A 16,416-nucleotide genomic window follows, 5' to 3' on the forward strand; every position below is an offset into this window, starting at 1 on the left:
TACGCTGCTTGTGTTTCTAGTAGTACTAAATTTTCACTTCAGATAAATGGCCAATACCCCAATCGTGGGTGCTGCCCAAGTCCGCATGGAGTGTCATAGGCTACAATACCTTTTAGTTCTCATACAAAAAAGTGCTCATTCGTCATTCATGGCTTGAATCCTTTTTTAATCTTAAAAAATGCATAGTAATTTGATGAAATATTTTAATATGATAATAACAGAACTTGATGAAACATTTTAATATGATAAGAATAGAACTTTTTTTTCTTTTTAATACAACGATATATTTTACATTAAGAGAATTGAGAGTTGGGCTAAGTCACACAATAAGCAACTTAATTTGGTATCAAATTTGCCATCCACGATATTCGAACTTAAGATCTCTAACTTACAAGTAAAGAGGAATGTCACTAGACCGTAATACTGAGTAGCGATAAGAGTAGAACTTAAAGGCTACTGTTTTGAGAAGGAAGCAGGAAGACTATCAAAAGAGTTAAAAAATTTACTTCGGAGACATTGAGGAGCGCCGAGCGTAAATTGGACATATAGTAACGAATTCTAAAAGACGCTAGGCGCTAGTTGGGCAGCGAGAAGGGACCTAGCGCCTAGTCGGCTAGGCGGGACCTAGGCAAATTTATGTTAATTTAATATAAAATTTAAATTTATTATATAAATAATATGCTTTTTTAAATAATATATATGTCATGTTAGGGTTTTTAATATAAATGGTCTTATAAGGAAAAGGAATAATAAAACAATACAAAAATATGTAAAAAACCAAAAATGATGATTGATTTGGATGAGAAAAGAAACAAAAGAACCTTGATCCAAAAAAAAGAAGAAATAAAAGAACGTGGAACCAAACAAGGATGGAGGGACCATAAAGGCCTAATTCGTCCATTTAAATTGAAAAAAAAAAATGGTGGTTCCCACCAGTCATCTTCTTCCTTGTGACTCTGTAACACAATTTTTCCAGACTCGAAATTTTTCCTGGTTCCAGCGTTTTCAGATACGGCCGACTAAACTCCGCCCAGGCCCGTCCAGCCCCGCACAAACCTACATAGCTTTGCCTAGACCCGCCTAATCCCGCCCAATGTCCGTCTAATACTTTCTCCGATTTTACTTCCGATTACAACTTAATCGCAGCTGTTAGTCTCCGCCCAACACCAAAGCAGCCGCCTAGGCTTATTTTTATAACGCTCGAATGGAGTGACATGATCAGTCTAATTAAAAACCATCAAAACCCTCTTCAAATAACTAGTGAAAAATGAGTGCACAAACTCAAAAAAGAAAAAAAGATTTAGAATTTGGTTGAAGTTTTATTAAAAGAAAATGTTATTGATACACCTATATTTACGTATCTTTGTTAATCTTTTGTTATTGATTTTTTTTTCAATTCATTCAATCTTATAATCATTGAAAGAGTAAATAGTAAAATATAGTGTGTGAATAACATTATCCTTATTAAAATATAAATTCTACCTAATTTCCCCAAAAAAAGTTCGGTTAAAAGCATTTATAAAAGGTGGTGTCGTGGTGAGCACCACCTCAGGACAAATGGACGCCACCTCCAAAGTCTGCCATGTGGTGGCGATGCCGTATCCCAGCAGAGGCCACGTCAACCCCATGATCAACCTCTGCAAATTACTAGCCGCAAAGAAAACCGACATTCTAATCACCGTCGTCGTCACCGAAGAGTGGCTTGGATTCATAGGACCCGACCCGAAACCCGATAACATCCGCTTCAGCACCATCCCCAACGTCCTTCCGTCCGAGCTAGTCCGCGGGGCTAACTATCCCGCTTTCTACGACGCCGTAATGACAAAGATGGGAGCTCCGTTTGAACGATTACTCGATCAAATTCAGCCTCCAGTGGCCACCATTATAGCCGACATCGAGCTTCTTTGGGCGGTTCCAACCGGCCGCCGGAGAGATATTCCGGTGGCTTCTCTTTCGACTCCATCGGCATCGTTTTTTCATCTCCTCTTCCGGAATAGGGAGCTGAATTTGTTAGGTATATTTGTTTTCTGTTTAGGTTGAATATGGCTGGTTAAGATGAATGATAAAATGCCTCACAGACGAGAAACAACTTTGATGCTCAGCTTTTTAAGCTAATTTCGCACTTTTATATGAAAAATTTTAATTTCATGATAATATGATCGCGTTTTAAGTTCATATATTGTTCATATACGAGAAATTTAAACTCCAAGAACTTTCGACGAGAATGACACTACTTATATAAGAAATTTTAAACTTGAAATGCATGATAATATGACTTATTTTTAAGTTAATTGGAGCAATCGTCTTTGATCTTTGGTCTAATTAGAGCTTAGATTTCTGAACAAAAAATGCGTGAGTATTTGTCTATGAATTTGTAATTGGAGCTTTGCTTTCTGAACTAAAAATCCGTGAGTAATCGTACTTGAATTTGTTATGATTTCGAGCAATTATACTTTTGGCGAACTCTGTTAGAACTCTCATCTATTTTTTTTTTCTCTTTAAACCCTTTGTTTTGGATGAAAGTTCTAATGGAGTTAATCAAAAAGGAGCATTGCTATGCATTATAACAAGTTTAGAGACATTAACTCACGAATTTTTAGTTCAAGATCAATACTCACTTTATTGCATGATAAATTAGAATATATAACAATATAAGTGCATGTTAAGTGAAAGAGTAATGCTAGGTGGATTAACATTTTAGACCAAATTTGTAAATTATGTATCACTAAGTGAAAATGAGCACGTAAATGAATATTTAAATGATAATCCAATCATCAACAATCACGTCATATAATTTATAAAATTTAATTTAAATAGTCGGCCTACCTATCATTTTCCTGAGTGAAATCCTGTCTCATTGTCGTATAGGTTAACATATAGGTTATATTATATTATTTATGAGTGCTTAATGGAGTCTTAAAATATTGCCAAGTTTCTCTTCTTAAAGCCATAAGCCATAAGCTCATTCTCTTTTTCAAAGTATCAAAGTATCAAAGTAGAACATCTAATGCATCACTTCAACGTTGACTCAACTACCGTCGGCCATGTGGCGGCAATGCCGTTCCCCGGCCGAGGCCACATCAACCCCATGATGAACCTCTGCAAGTTACTAGCTTCCAAAAACCCTCAACTCCTTGTCACCTTCATCATCACCGAAGAGTGGCTGAGCTTCATCGGCTTCGACCCAAAACCCGACAACATCCGATTCTCCACCATCCCAAACGTCATCCCCGCCGAGCGGCTAAAAGCCACCGACTTCCCTGGCTTCTACGAAGCTGTCATGACCAAGATGGAAGCTCCCTTCGAGCTCCTCCTCAGCCAGCTCGACCCGCCGGCCACAGCCGTCATTGCTGATATAGAGGTCCGGTGGGGAGTCGGGGTTGGGATTCGGAGGAATATTCCGGTGGCCTTGCTCTGGACTATGCCAGCCACTTTCTTGTCAATGCTGCACCGTTTCAATATTTTCTCACAAAACAAGGACATCCCACTTGAATGTTTTGGTAAGTAAATATTTTGCATATATATTTATATAACACAAATTGAAATTAATATGGAAATTGGATTTTCTGTTTATATGTGATAGATTCTGGAGCCCAAATTCCAGGGATTTCTTCATCTGATTTAGCAGACCTGGGAGAAGTGTTTCGAAGAACCGACCCGAAAGTCATGAAGCTTGCTCTGGAATGCATTTCATGGGTTCCAAAAGCTCAGTGTCTTCTGTTCACTTCATTTCATGAGCTTGAACCCGAAATCTTCCACTCTTTACAGGCGGAATTCCCATTCCCTGTGTACCCAATTGGTCCTGCCATACCTTACTTGGAGCTTGGAAAGAATTCCTGTGTGTCAGTTGGTGACAATGGCATTGACTATATGAAATGGCTTGATTCCCAACCAAAAGCCTCTGTCTTGTACATCTCATTGGGGAGTTTTCTTTCTGTTTCAAACATGCAGATGGATGAAATCGCAGCCGGGCTGAAACGTAGCGGGGTTCGGTTCTTGTGGGTTGCGCGGGGGGAGGCGGCTCGATTGAGTGAGAGCTGCAGCGGTAGTGATGGTATGGGGTTGGTGGTGCCATGGTGTGAGCAACTGAAAGTGTTGTGCCATTCTTCTGTGGGTGGTTTTTGGTCACATTGTGGATGGAATTCGACTTTAGAAGCTGTTTTTGCCGGTGTCCCAATGCTTACTTTTCCTCTTTTTCTAGACCAAATTCCGAACAGCAGGCAAATAGTTGACGGGTGGAAGATTGGCAGGAGGGTTAAATCAGAGGTACATGATGAAAGGTTGATGACAAGGGAAGAGGTTGCTGAGCTTGTGAAGAGATTTATGGACCCTGAAAGCAGTGATGGGATTAAAATGAGGAGAAAAGCGAAAGAGCTCGGAGATTTGTGTCACCGGGCAATTGCGAAAGGAGGTTCATCTGATACAAATCTTGATGATTTTATCAGGGATCTTGGCAAAGCTACCTGCAATCTTCAAATGGAGACACAAGTTCCTCATCCATGATCCATTTAACACGGCAGTGCGTGGTATATATCTACATGGGCTTGGACGTTCAGTATGCAAATTAGCCTTGTATCTTGTATGTAAAATAGTGTAGAATCTAAATAAGTTTCCTTCCAATGTGTGCTCTTAATTCCTTTTCTATCAAATAAAACTCAATTTTTTGTTGATGTTTCTTATGGAAGTGTTTAAAACTTGTAGTCACTTGTTCAGTGGCAGATTTATAATTCTAACTTCGAGAGTTCAGTGTAAAGATCCTCCTTTTTTTAACAAAGATAGCACACAACGTGCAGATTTTTGTTAGGTTTTTTTTTCTTTTTCACATGGACATTTCATGGAGCACTTGGTGTGCCTATCGTTCTTCGTTGAGGCATGCTACGTGGATGTTGAGATCTACCAAGTGTTGTCAACACTCTATGCGGAGTGATGCATCTTGTCGAGAGATGTCGATGAGTCCTGCAGAGTGGTATCGAGATATGTCAAACATGCATTTCATTAAATGGTTTACACAAAAAAATTTCATACTAAGACATCTAAAAGAGTCCATAGAGGACCTTCACTAGCATTTTTCCGACCTTAAGAGTGTCCAGAACCATTGGTTTCTACGTGGATCTGCCCATGCACTTGTTCGCTTGAAGTGTTCATACCTAACTCAGTATTTACTATGTGAACATGAATCACACATTTAATAGACGATATATTCAATTGAAATTTTCTAAGATTTTAAGAGAGTTTGAAAAGTTTCGCAGTATAACATCTACACTATCTAACAAAGAAAAAAAAATGAACTTGACATGCTATAGATAATTGAACAAAGAAGTTTTTTAACGTTCTAAGTAATATTAGGAAGGATAGTATACTATTTCTCATTCTTATTGAAGAGCTCATTCTTATTAAAGAGGAAAGTTCTCCTTCCTCATTAATGCAACATCTTTTGTAATATGAACATCATAATGAAAGTGTTTATTCTCTTTATCATAATTTAATAAAATAATTAATATAAAATTATTTAATTATTCATACAAAACAAAGAAATTAACGATTTATCGAGAAAATACTTATAATCGCCTTTGTTCCATCACAAGCGATTCGCTTAAGATCATCTTGGCATTGAAGGATTCTTCCATTAATACGTCAACAATTGGCCGTATTATTGAAGATTCCAAAGACCTGGCTCGGAGGATCGCTGCAACTTCTTATACACATGTCAATCGTCAAGCCAATAGTGTTGCCATCGTCTAGCCCGCTATGTAGCCGATGTGATCTTGGAGGATGTTCATTAATTGTAATGGAGGTGACCTTTGTGTTTGCCTTTTGCACTAGAGAAATATTAAAGGAACTCCCTAAAAAACGAAACTCTTCATGTACTCTCTATCATCTTACAGTTTGACGTTAATTCTCATGCTAATATTATAAAATATTATACAAAAAGTATTAAGTCAGAGTTACGTCGTCTTCTTCTTAAACCCAGACATGATCTCCAACAGAGACCAGAGATCCCCTGTCTGCCACGTGGTGGCCATGCCGTATCCCGGTCGGGGCCACATCAACCCGATGATGACCCTCTGCAAGCTACTGACTTCACAAAAGACTGACATCCTCATCACCTTCGTCGTCACGGAGGAGTGGTTCGGTTTCATCGGATCCGAAGTCACCCAGGACAACATCCGACTCGCCACGATTCCCAACGTTGTCCCGTCGGAGCTGGTCCGCGCCGCCGACATGTACTGCTTCATCGAAGCGATCATGACCAAGATGGAGGCCCCATTCGAGCGGCTCATGGATCGCCTCGAGCCTCCGCCGAGCCTGATCGTGGCCGACACTTTCCTGCCTTGGGCAGTCCGTGTCGGGAACCGGAGGAGTATTCCGGCGGCGTCGTTTTGGCCGATGCCGGCGTCCTTTTTCTCCGTCTTCCAACATTTTCATCTTTTAGCAGAAAACGGGCACTTCCCGGTTGACTTGTTAGGTTGGTGCCTTTGTCACTATATTTTTTATGAACGTGTCTTTGTCACTTAGACTTCTATTTTGGACGACATATTTGATTGTTCTGAAGAATGTTTCATACTTTTGTTTCTTCCCTTCGATGTTTGCTTTTTTTTTTTTTTTGTTGGGAGTTTTAATGAAATTTGCGGTACTATTCACTTTAACAAAAAATCATATTTTCATATTAAAAAGTCAATCCTGGTACTATTCATTTTACCTTTTATTTTGTCATTATCGTTAAAACTCAAAGTTTTCAATCTCTTTTCATTAGTTTTCTTTTTTTTGTTTCTTCCTTTCGTTTTCGGATGCTGATTTTAGTTAGCATACAACCTTACTAGTATATATGTTATTTGTACACTTAATTTTATTCTTCATACACCTTTCTTAATTTTCGATTGTCAGATGAAATGAATTAAAGAAGATCAATGATTAAATTCACAATGAGTGTGGAGGTAAAAAAGGATGTGCGAATAGTACTATCGTTTGCGTAATATATATAAATTGTAGGTATATATACAGTTAGAAGGTCGAAAGCCTGAATATCTAGCGATATATGAAAGGAGAAATACAACTAGACTAAGTTGTAAGTTAACAAACATTTTTTAGTCCCGTGCACACTTATGGGTACATATTAATTACATGGGATGGGAGTGTGAAAACGCTACATTTTAATTGCAAGTGGTTCATTCCATTAAGTCATGTGGCCGATACTCCTCTCAATTTAGGCTTGCGTGAATAAAATAAAAGATTTCTAGATAGTCTCCCTTAATTTTGGGGTCGTATCTCAATTGATGTTAACAACGTCCTTATGGTTTAAACTTGTTAATTTCATTCCACATCAAACCTAACAATCTAATTTTGTCCATTGCTAAGTTTTATCAGTGTGTGCCTCTAGTAAAAAGGTGAAACATTCATTTCAAGCATGTTTTAAGATATAAATTAACAAGTTTATACGGCTTAAAATGATCTTTTCATCTTTGCACATGATGTCCACATGGGTTAAATTGCTCAAAATTAGGATAGAAAGTTCGATTTGGTTTAGATCGAGCATGCTTAACCACAAATTAAGTTCAGTTTGTACTAAGAATCTTTTTCACCACATGGGTCACAATTTTGTGCCCTCCATTTCGTTATTTAAATTTTATGCTATCCTGTGTGTTTATAGAGAGGGGCAATGATCGTGTGGATTACATCCCAGGAGTTTCTTCAACACGACTGGCAGACCTGCCTCATTTCATTAGTGGAATCTCCCCAAACATTCTCCACCACATCCATGAAGATTTCTCATGGGTGCCTAAAGCACAATATCTCTTATTCCCCTCCATCTATGAGCTTGAACCCCAAGTCATCGACGTTTTAAGATCAATATTCTCACTACCCATTTACACAATTGGTCCATTAATACCCTACATCAAATCTAATTATCACCCGAGTGCTGGCATCGACTATCTACAATGGCTAGATTCTCAACCTTGCAGCTCTGTTCTGTACATCTCCATGGGAAGTTTTCTTTCATTTTCAGGTGCCCAAATGGATGAGATTGCAGGCGGTTTGCGCTTGAGTAGGGTTCGGTTCATATGGGTGGCTCGTGGGGAAACGGACAGGTTAAAAGATGCTTGTGGCGACATGGGTTTAGTGCCCTGGTGTGAACAATTGAGGGTTTTGTGCCATTCTAGTGTTGGTGGGTTTTTGACACATTGTGGTTGGAACTCAGTTAGGGAAGGTGTTTTTGCTGGTGTCCCGTTTCTGACCTTTCCGTTACGTATGGATCAAGGCATGGTTAGTAAGATGATTGTGGAGGATTGGAAAGTTGGGTGGAGGTTGAGGAAGGCTGAGGACAAAATGGACCATTTGGTAACAAGCGAGGAGATTGCTGGGCTGGCGCAGAAGTTCATGGAGTTGGAGGACGATGAAGGGAGAGAAATGAGAAGAAGGGCCAGAGAACTTAAACAGATATGTCATGGTGCTATTGAAGAAGGCGGATCATCTGAAACGAACATCAATGCCTTCGTTGGAGACATTTTTCAAGGCCATGCATAAGCATTGAGCACACTGAATCTTGTTGTTGCTGGCTCTCAAAAGACGGTGCAAAGCTTGTAGTGATTTGTCTTGTGCGTCAATGAAAATACAAAGTGTCGGTGCAAGGGGTTGTACTTCAAGTGCATTCTCAGCTATGTGGAATGTTTGCATCTAGTTTTGCCAACCGACTCCAATCAGTGAGATAAGGCTTTGTTGTTGTTGTTGTTATTGTTGTTTGTATCTGGTTTTGCACTTTTGGTTTTATTTAAGGGGCTGCTATCGGCACTTTAAAATACTTAATTGTGTTTCATATGAGGGTGTTTCCAGTTTGGTTGGGACCCTAGTTTGTACCAAACCTTGGATCAATTTGGTTCCCGATTATATTAATTGATTGGGATCAAATTCATTTGAGGAGTAATAAAAATTGGAATTCGGGAACTTTCCGAACTCCAATTTTCTTGAGAATTATGTTCTTATTATGTTTCATATGAGGGTGTTTCCTGTTTCACTTTGAATGGGTCTGGCACAACCAAACTGTATAAAAAGCGATAGGCATGGCGGCTGCAAGCTTTAAAATCCCTGGAGGACTTATTTTTAAGTTCTAGCTTCCATATATGGATACAGTCAAGAAGTAAGAGAAGATTGCACACTGCAATTTGGTTTTATCACATCACATGTGAGAGTGCCATCTTCTCAGTGTCGCTACCACAACTTCTGATGACAGTAGTGTTGAATTGAGCCAACGTGCAGCAAGAGAACATTTTTCTTAAGATATTAGTGAGTGTCAACTAATAGATTTACGTATATGACAGTAACACATCCTCGTGTTGTATGTCTAACATTTCGTTTTAAGATTTCCTGTTTATTGTGTAACTTTACTACTTAAAACAACAATTTGGCATTGTTAACGGATCAGGGAAATATACGTGTGAGCTGTTGAATATTTCAAGAATATATATATATATATATATAGATATATGATTTGGTGCTGCATTGTGCATCGTGTGTGTGTACGATAAAGGGTGCTGCAGTGCGGAGCAAATGTAATTAGTTGAATGGTTACAACTTTTAGTTAAAAGACATGATGTTTACTCAAATTGTATGAGTAGAATTAAAAAAAATATAAATAATCAAAATTTATTTTCTGAAAATATTAAATAGAAGACATGTCTTTTGGGTAAACACTATTAAGAAGAGTTGTGTATCTTCAACTAAAATGAAAGGGCTCGATGAATAGGTACTTTGATGTCTATAAATACATGTTTGTGGCATAATGTTTCATACACAATTTCAGAAATTTATTTCTACATTCCTTACTCTCTTCTCTCTCCATCACATTCATACAATTTCTTTCTAGTTATTTCTAAAGGAATATAATTCGGTTTTGCTAATCGAATATTCCATACTTTGTTGTATCTTGGAAGTGATTTGCCAATAATCCTTTAGCAAACTCATTCGAGTATGGGCAAATAACACTTTAAGAAAACGATTCAAGTCGTATCTCAAAGTCATTCTTCGGATTACTTTCCATAATTCTACATTTTCATTAACATGAGCTACATTACAGGAGTTTCTCCGACACGACTAGCGCACCTCCCTAGGTTCATCTATGAAAGCAACCGAAATATTCTAGACGTTTTGCTTAACTCCTTTTCCTGGGGACCTAGAGCACAATACCTGCTATTCTCTGCCATCTTCTATGAACTTGAAACCCTAACCATCGACATTTTACGATCAGAATCATCACTAACCATTTACACTATGGGCCCATCAATACCCTGCTCTGAGCAAAATGACCTCCCTACCCAAGTAACTAGTGATGCCAACTATTTCAATGGCTAGACTCTAAACCTTGTAGCTCAGTTTTTTATGCGGGAGGCAGGCCTTGAAGAAAACAATTTGAAGACCACTACTACGCTTTGGGAATAATAACGGCTGTCTATTTTAATTACTTAGGAATTAGTTAAGTTCATCTAGATTATTGTGAGTCTCTTATGATGTAATACAAGCATTTGGGAGACTTGATTAATTACAAATATATTGCTTTGTGCAACCGAAGAGAGTATTTTCCTCCTTCTCAAAAGCGTTTGGCTTGATCGTGTGAGCGAATTCACGATTAGCGAGGTTGAGCAAGCTCCGTTGCCTTTGGTTGAGCGATTCCTAGGTTCTATCCCAACCCTTGCTTAATTTCCTGCATCCATTTTGCACCTCGCCATGGGAAGTTTCCTTTCAGTTTCTAGCGTCCAAATGGACGAGATTGCAGCCGGTTTGCGCAAGAGTGGCGTTCAGTTCATTTGGACGGTTGGTGGGGAAACCGATAGGAAAAAGGAGATCTGTGGTGACATGGGGTTGGTAGTGCCTTGGTGTGACCAATTCAGGGTTTTGTGCCAGGGGGTGTTTCAAGTCATTGTGGATGGAACTCGGTTACGGAAGGTGTTTTTGCTGGTGCTTCCTTTCTAACCTTAGCTATACTATTTGATCAAGGAATGAATAGTACCCACATTGTAGAGGATTGGAGGGTTGGATGGAGGGTGAGGAAGGTTGAGGATAAAATTGACCATTTGGTGACAAGAGAGGAGATTGCAGGGTTAGTGAAGAAGTTTATGAATTTGGAGGATGATGAAGGGAAGGAAATGAGGAGAGCCAGAGAACTTAAGCAGTTATGTCATGATGCCATTGCAGAAGGTGTATCATCTCATACCAACATCAAGGCCTTCATTAGACATTTCGCAGAGGGCGTGCGTGAGGATTGAGCATTTCTTGTTTTGTCGTTTGCCTTTGTTTCGTTCTCTTTTTTCTGTCAAATAAAACTCAACTTTTTGATGACGTTTGTGATGAAAGTGTTTAAAACTTCTTACCCCCTATCTGCCACGTGGTGGCCATGCCGTATCCCGGTCGGGGCCACATCAACCCGATGATGAACCTTTGCAAGCTACTGACTTCACAAAAGCCTGACATCCTCATCACCTTCGTCGTCACGGAGGAGTGGCTCGGCTTCATCGGTTCCGAAGCCACCCCGGACAACATTCGACTCGCCACGATTCCCAACGTCATCCCGTCGGAGCTGGTCCGCGCCGCCGACATGGATGGCTTCATCGACGCCATCATGACCAAGATGGAGGCCCCGTTCGAGCGGCTCATGGATCGGCTCGAGCCGCCTCCGAGCCTGATCGTGGCCGATACTTTCCTGCCTTGGGCTGTCCGTGTCGGGAACCGGAGGAGTATCCCGGCGGCGTCGTTTTGGTCAATGCCGGCGTCCCTTTTCTCCGTTTTCCAACATTTTGATCTTTTCGCGGAAAATGGGCAGTACCCGGTTGACTCGTTAGGTAAGTGTCTTCGTCACTTTGAGTCGGGTAACATATTTGATTGTTAATATTTTCCTTTTATTGTTTTGCTTTTTAATCAGAATGGTCCCTGATTTGCATAATACATCACTTTGATCTCTGAAATTGAAAATCCATAGAAATGGTTCCTAAGATTGTCCATCATCCATTATTTTGGTCATTCCTTTAAAAATTCCGTTACGTGTCCTGGAGCTCTTTGTCGGAAGTTTGGGTAATTTTCAAAAATTCGTAACTCAATCGTCTTTTAACTAAATTCGACCCATAATATATCAAACTGAAGATAGGAAAGTGCAGAATAAAATTATACTTATTTGAAAGCCAAATGGTTGCCGGAGATGGCTGAAAAAGCCTGAAAGGTGACTGGTCCGCAGAAAAACTGGAATACTCGCCGAAAGCTGGGTAAATTTTAAACATTCATAATTTCTTCAATACTCAATGAAATCGAGTGATTCAAAAATGAAAATCATACTTCTTGACGGGTGAAGAGAATGGTACCTTTCTAGTCAACTAACTCGTCGTGGTTTGGTCGGAAAACGACTCAAAAGTGGCTAATTGGAGACCAAGACAGTCACTTTCGAGCCGTTTTTTGGCCAAAAAAGGGCCAGTTAGCCAGTTTCCGGCTAGTTTCCAATTTTTTCGCAGACCAGTCAACTTTCATGCCATTTTCCGACCATCTCTGGCAACCATTGGGCTTCCAAATAGGTAGAATCTTGTTCTACACTTTCCTATCTTTATTTTGATATATTATGGGTCGAATTTAGTTAAGAAATGATTGAGTTACGAAGCTTTGAAAATTGCCCAAACTTCCGACTAAAAGTTCTGGAACACTTAACGGAGTTTTTAACGGATTAACCAAAATAATGGATAGTGGACAATCTCAATGAGTATTTCTATTTATTTTCAATCTCAGGGACCAAAGTGATGTGTTATGCAAATCTCATGGACCATTTTGGCTAAAAAGTCTTTTTGTTTCTCTCTTTCCTTTTTGGTGCTGATTTTAGTTATTTTAGTTAGCTATCCAGCCTATACTAGTGTGTATATGTAATATATAAATAGATTTTAGTGTAATGGAAGATAAACAATTAGTTACAAAACAAATTGGTTAATGATTCAAAAACAGAGCACTCGTGGCACACACGCTATATTCGCAAGGATTCCAAGTATCTTGTTGCATAGTGGTATTTGCTAGCAACAAGATAATGGAGGCAGTCAATCAATATAGATTGATCCGAAATTGTAGCTATATAAGTATAGTTAGAAAGTCGAAAGCCTAGATATTTAGCGATATGAAAAGAAAAGTACCACTGGGCTAAGTAGTAAGTTAACACGCATTTTTAGCCTCGTACATTCTTATGGGTACATGTTAATAAAATATGAGCGTCAAAATCGCTACATTCTAATTGCAAGTGGTTTATACTATTAGGTCACGTGGGGGATACTCCTCCCTAATCTTATGCTTGTATATAAATAAAATAAAAGAATTGTAGCCTCTCCTAATTTTCGGGTCATATCTCAATGTATGTTAACAATGCCCTTATGGTTTAAACTTCTTGTTGATGTCATTCCAAATCAAACTTAAACAACCTAATTTTGTTCGCTTTTAAGTTTTACCGGTGTGTAGAAGGGTAAAATGGTCATTTCAAGCATGATTTAGAAAATAAATTAATAAACTTCGTTTTAAAATGACCTTTTCATCCTTGCACGTGATGGACACATTCGTTAAATTGCTCAAAAATAGGATGCAAAGTTCGATTTAGACTAGATCGAGCATGCTTAAGTCTTAACCACAAAGTTCAGTTTGTATTAAGAAAATTTTTCACCACTTGGGTCACAATTTTGTGCCCTCCATTTCGTTTTCTAATTTTTATGCTCTCCTGTGTGTTTATAGAGAGGGGCAATGAACGTGTGGACTACATCCCAGGAGTTTCTTCAACACGACTAGCAGACCTGCCTCATTTCATGAATCGAATCTCCCCAAGCATTTTCCACCACATCCACGAAGATTTCTCATGGGTGCCTAAAGCACAATTTCTCTTATTCCCCTCCATCTATGAGCTTGAATCCCAAGTCATCAACGTTTTAAGATCAAAGTTCTCACTACCCATTTACACAATTGGTCCATTAATACCCTACGTCAAATCTAACGATCACCCGAGTGCTGGCATCGACTATCTAAGATGGCTAGATTCTCAACCTTGCAGCTCTGTTCTGTACATCTCCTTGGGAAGTTTTCTTTCTTTTTCAGGTGCCCAAATGGATGAGATCGCAGTCGGTTTGCGCATGAGTGGGGTTCGGTTCATTTGGGTGGCTCGTGGGGAAACGGATAGGTTAAAAGATGCTTGTGGCGACATGGGTTTGGTAGTCCCTTGGTGTGAGCAGTTGAGGGTTTTGTGCCATTCTAGTGTTGGTGGGTTTTTGACACATTGTGGTTGGAACTCAGTTAGGGAAGGTGTTTTTGCTGGTGTCCCGTTTCTGACCTTTCCGTTACTTATGGATCAAGGCATGGTTAGTAATATGATTGTGGAGGATTGGAAAGTTGGGTGGAGGGTGAGGAAGGCTGAGGACAAAATGGACCATTTGGTGACAAGAGAGGAGATTGCTGGGCTGGCGCAGAAGTTTATGGATTTGGAGGATGATGAAGGGAGAGAGATGAGGAGAAGGGCCAAAGAACTTAAGCAGATATGCCATGGTGCCATTGACGAAGGCGGATCATCTCAAACGAACATCAGTGCCTTCCTTAGAGACATTTCTCAGAGCTATGCATGAGCATTGAGCACATTGAAACTTCTTGTTACAGGTTCTCAAAAGACGGTGAAAGCTTGTAGTGACTTGTCTGGTGCGTCGATGAAAATATACCTTAAAAAAAAAAAAACATTAGATTATTCCTTAGCCTAAGACAATATATTATATTTTAAGGAATATTAATGAAACGTTCTTGGTACTGTTCACTTTTAACGTTAATGATATTTTTACCTTGAAAAATCCCTCTAGTACTATTCATTTACACCTTTATTTGTCATTTTAATTAAAACTAAAGTTTTTAGACATTTTTCGTTAGTTTTTTTTTGTATTATTTTATTCATATACTTAAGACACTTAATATTTTATTCATATACCAGAAATAATTGTATCAGTTTGAATAAATTGTGTACAGCCTTTCTCTAATTTATAAACAAGTCGATGTATTTGCTAGCTTAAGACGTTGTTATGAACAATTTGTATTATTTAATTTAGTTGTTCTCAACTGTAATATAGCAGATACTTTTCTTATATGTATGCTCTATAATTTTGAGGATCTTAAATTTTAAGGTTTTGTAAAAGAAAAAACATTCTTTCTTGGTTAATATACAATATAATAATGTTGTACGATGTAAAATGTTATGTGAAAATTACAGAGCGTGGAGATGAGATAGTAGAATACATTCCTGGAGTCAGCACCACAAGCGTTGCAGATCTACCCCCAGCGTTTTTTGCAGACCATCAAAATGTCGTCCCCAAGGTCCTTGAAGCAGTTTCTCAAGCTGTAGAGAAAGCACAGTATCTTCTGTTCACTTCAGTCTACGAGCTTGATCCGCAAGTCTTTGAAGCCTTGAAAGCCAAGTTTGCTTTCCCTATCTACCCTATTGGCCCATCCGTACCTCACTTTGAACTTTCGAAAACACTTACCACTAATCAAAACGACATGGATTATCTGCATTGGCTAGATTCTCAACCCAAAAAGTCTGTTTTGTACATCTCCATGGGAAGTTTCCTCTCGGTTTCGAAATCCCAAATGGATGAAATTGTTGCTGGGGTGAAAAGTAGTTGTGTTAGGGTTTTTTGGGTGGCTCGTGGAGATGCTTCTGAGTTGAGAGATTGTGTTGGTGATTTGGGTTTGGTGGTGCCTTGGTGTGATCAATTGAGGGTGTTGTGTCACGATTCGATTGGCGGGTTTTGGTCGCATTGTGGTTGGAATTCAACTTTGGAAGCTGTTTATGCTGGTCTTCCAATTCTTACTTGTCCAATATCTTGGGATCAAATTCCCAATGGTAAGCAGATTGTGGAAGATTAGAGGATTGGATACCGGGTGAAGAAGAAGGTGGGGGTCGAACTTCTTGTGAGTAGCAAGGAAATTGCAGAACTTGTGAAAAAGTTTATGGATGTGGAAAGCGAGGAGGGGAAGGATTTGAGGGAAAGAGCCAAACAACTTCAAGAGGTTTGTCGAGGTGCAATAGCTAATGGTGGCTCATCTGATAGAAACCTTGATGCTATTCTTAAGGATATTTCACAAGGACATAATTAATTGCCATGAAGCGGATGAATATGGTATCTCTTAGACATGATTGCTTGCGTTTCGAGACAAATGGCTATATACAAATTATAGCTGGAGGTATCAATATGAGTGAGGATTTCATTTCTTTGGCAGTTTGGTTTTGTTACATGTACTAAAAATATTATAAACTTAAGATATTGTGTTGAAGATATTCATATTTGGGGGAACTGGATCCCCTTCGGATTCAAAAAGATCTGGGCCTACTAATCAATGCATCCTGATCATTGAAATTTGATTCAACGGCTACAATTATTATAA

General features: G+C 39.0%; 3 protein-coding genes and 2 pseudogenes across 3 annotated transcripts; all 5 read left to right on the forward strand.

The window, feature by feature from the left end:
- The first annotated feature begins 1,557 nt into the window (after positions 1-1,557).
- LOC137743550 (UDP-glycosyltransferase 87A1-like) lies at positions 1,558-4,670 on the forward strand. Its single transcript, XM_068483467.1, has 3 exons — positions 1,558-2,014; positions 3,000-3,500; positions 3,584-4,670. Exons 1-3 carry the CDS (start codon positions 1,558-1,560, stop codon positions 4,501-4,503), a joined length of 1,878 nt encoding a protein of 625 aa, XP_068339568.1. The 3' UTR covers positions 4,504-4,670.
- Positions 4,671-5,973: 1,303 nt separating this feature from the next.
- On the forward strand, positions 5,974-8,827 carry LOC137741301 (UDP-glycosyltransferase 87A1-like). Its single transcript, XM_068481024.1, has 2 exons — positions 5,974-6,466; positions 7,649-8,827. The coding sequence occupies exons 1-2, from the start codon at positions 5,974-5,976 to the stop codon at positions 8,521-8,523; spliced, it is 1,368 nt and encodes a 455-aa protein (XP_068337125.1). The 3' UTR covers positions 8,524-8,827.
- A 1,226-nt stretch (positions 8,828-10,053) lies between these two features.
- Positions 10,054-11,255, forward strand: LOC137743185 (UDP-glycosyltransferase 87A1-like; annotated as a pseudogene).
- Positions 11,256-11,366: 111 nt separating this feature from the next.
- LOC137742221 (UDP-glycosyltransferase 87A1-like) lies at positions 11,367-14,787 on the forward strand. Its single transcript, XM_068482018.1, has 2 exons — positions 11,367-11,828; positions 13,735-14,787. Exons 1-2 carry the CDS (start codon positions 11,384-11,386, stop codon positions 14,610-14,612), a joined length of 1,323 nt encoding a protein of 440 aa, XP_068338119.1. The 5' UTR covers positions 11,367-11,383; the 3' UTR covers positions 14,613-14,787.
- Positions 14,788-15,204: 417 nt separating this feature from the next.
- LOC137743186 (UDP-glycosyltransferase 87A1-like) lies at positions 15,205-16,128 on the forward strand (annotated as a pseudogene).
- Positions 16,129-16,416: the final 288 nt, after the last annotated feature.

Source organism: Pyrus communis, chromosome 8 (assembly GCF_963583255.1).
Source record: "Pyrus communis chromosome 8, drPyrComm1.1, whole genome shotgun sequence".
NCBI lineage: Eukaryota > Viridiplantae > Streptophyta > Magnoliopsida > Rosales > Rosaceae > Pyrus > Pyrus communis.

Excerpts from the sequence above, each read along its gene's own strand:
- LOC137743550 (XM_068483467.1), top strand. The coding sequence starts at position 1,558 with ATGGACGCCACCTCCAAAGTCTGCCATGTGGTGGCGATGCCGTATCCC. Across the intron at positions 2,015-2,999 it reads TAGGGAGCTGAATTTGTTAG|AACATCTAATGCATCACTTC; the intron begins GTATATTTGTTT and ends GTATCAAAGTAG. Across the intron at positions 3,501-3,583 it reads CATCCCACTTGAATGTTTTG|ATTCTGGAGCCCAAATTCCA; the intron begins GTAAGTAAATAT and ends TATATGTGATAG.
- LOC137742221 (XM_068482018.1), top strand. The coding sequence starts at position 11,384 with ATGCCGTATCCCGGTCGGGGCCACATCAACCCGATGATGAACCTTTGC. Across the intron at positions 11,829-13,734 it reads GTACCCGGTTGACTCGTTAG|AGAGGGGCAATGAACGTGTG; the intron begins GTAAGTGTCTTC and ends GTGTGTTTATAG.
- LOC137741301 (XM_068481024.1), top strand. The coding sequence starts at position 5,974 with ATGATCTCCAACAGAGACCAGAGATCCCCTGTCTGCCACGTGGTGGCC. Across the intron at positions 6,467-7,648 it reads CTTCCCGGTTGACTTGTTAG|AGAGGGGCAATGATCGTGTG; the intron begins GTTGGTGCCTTT and ends GTGTGTTTATAG.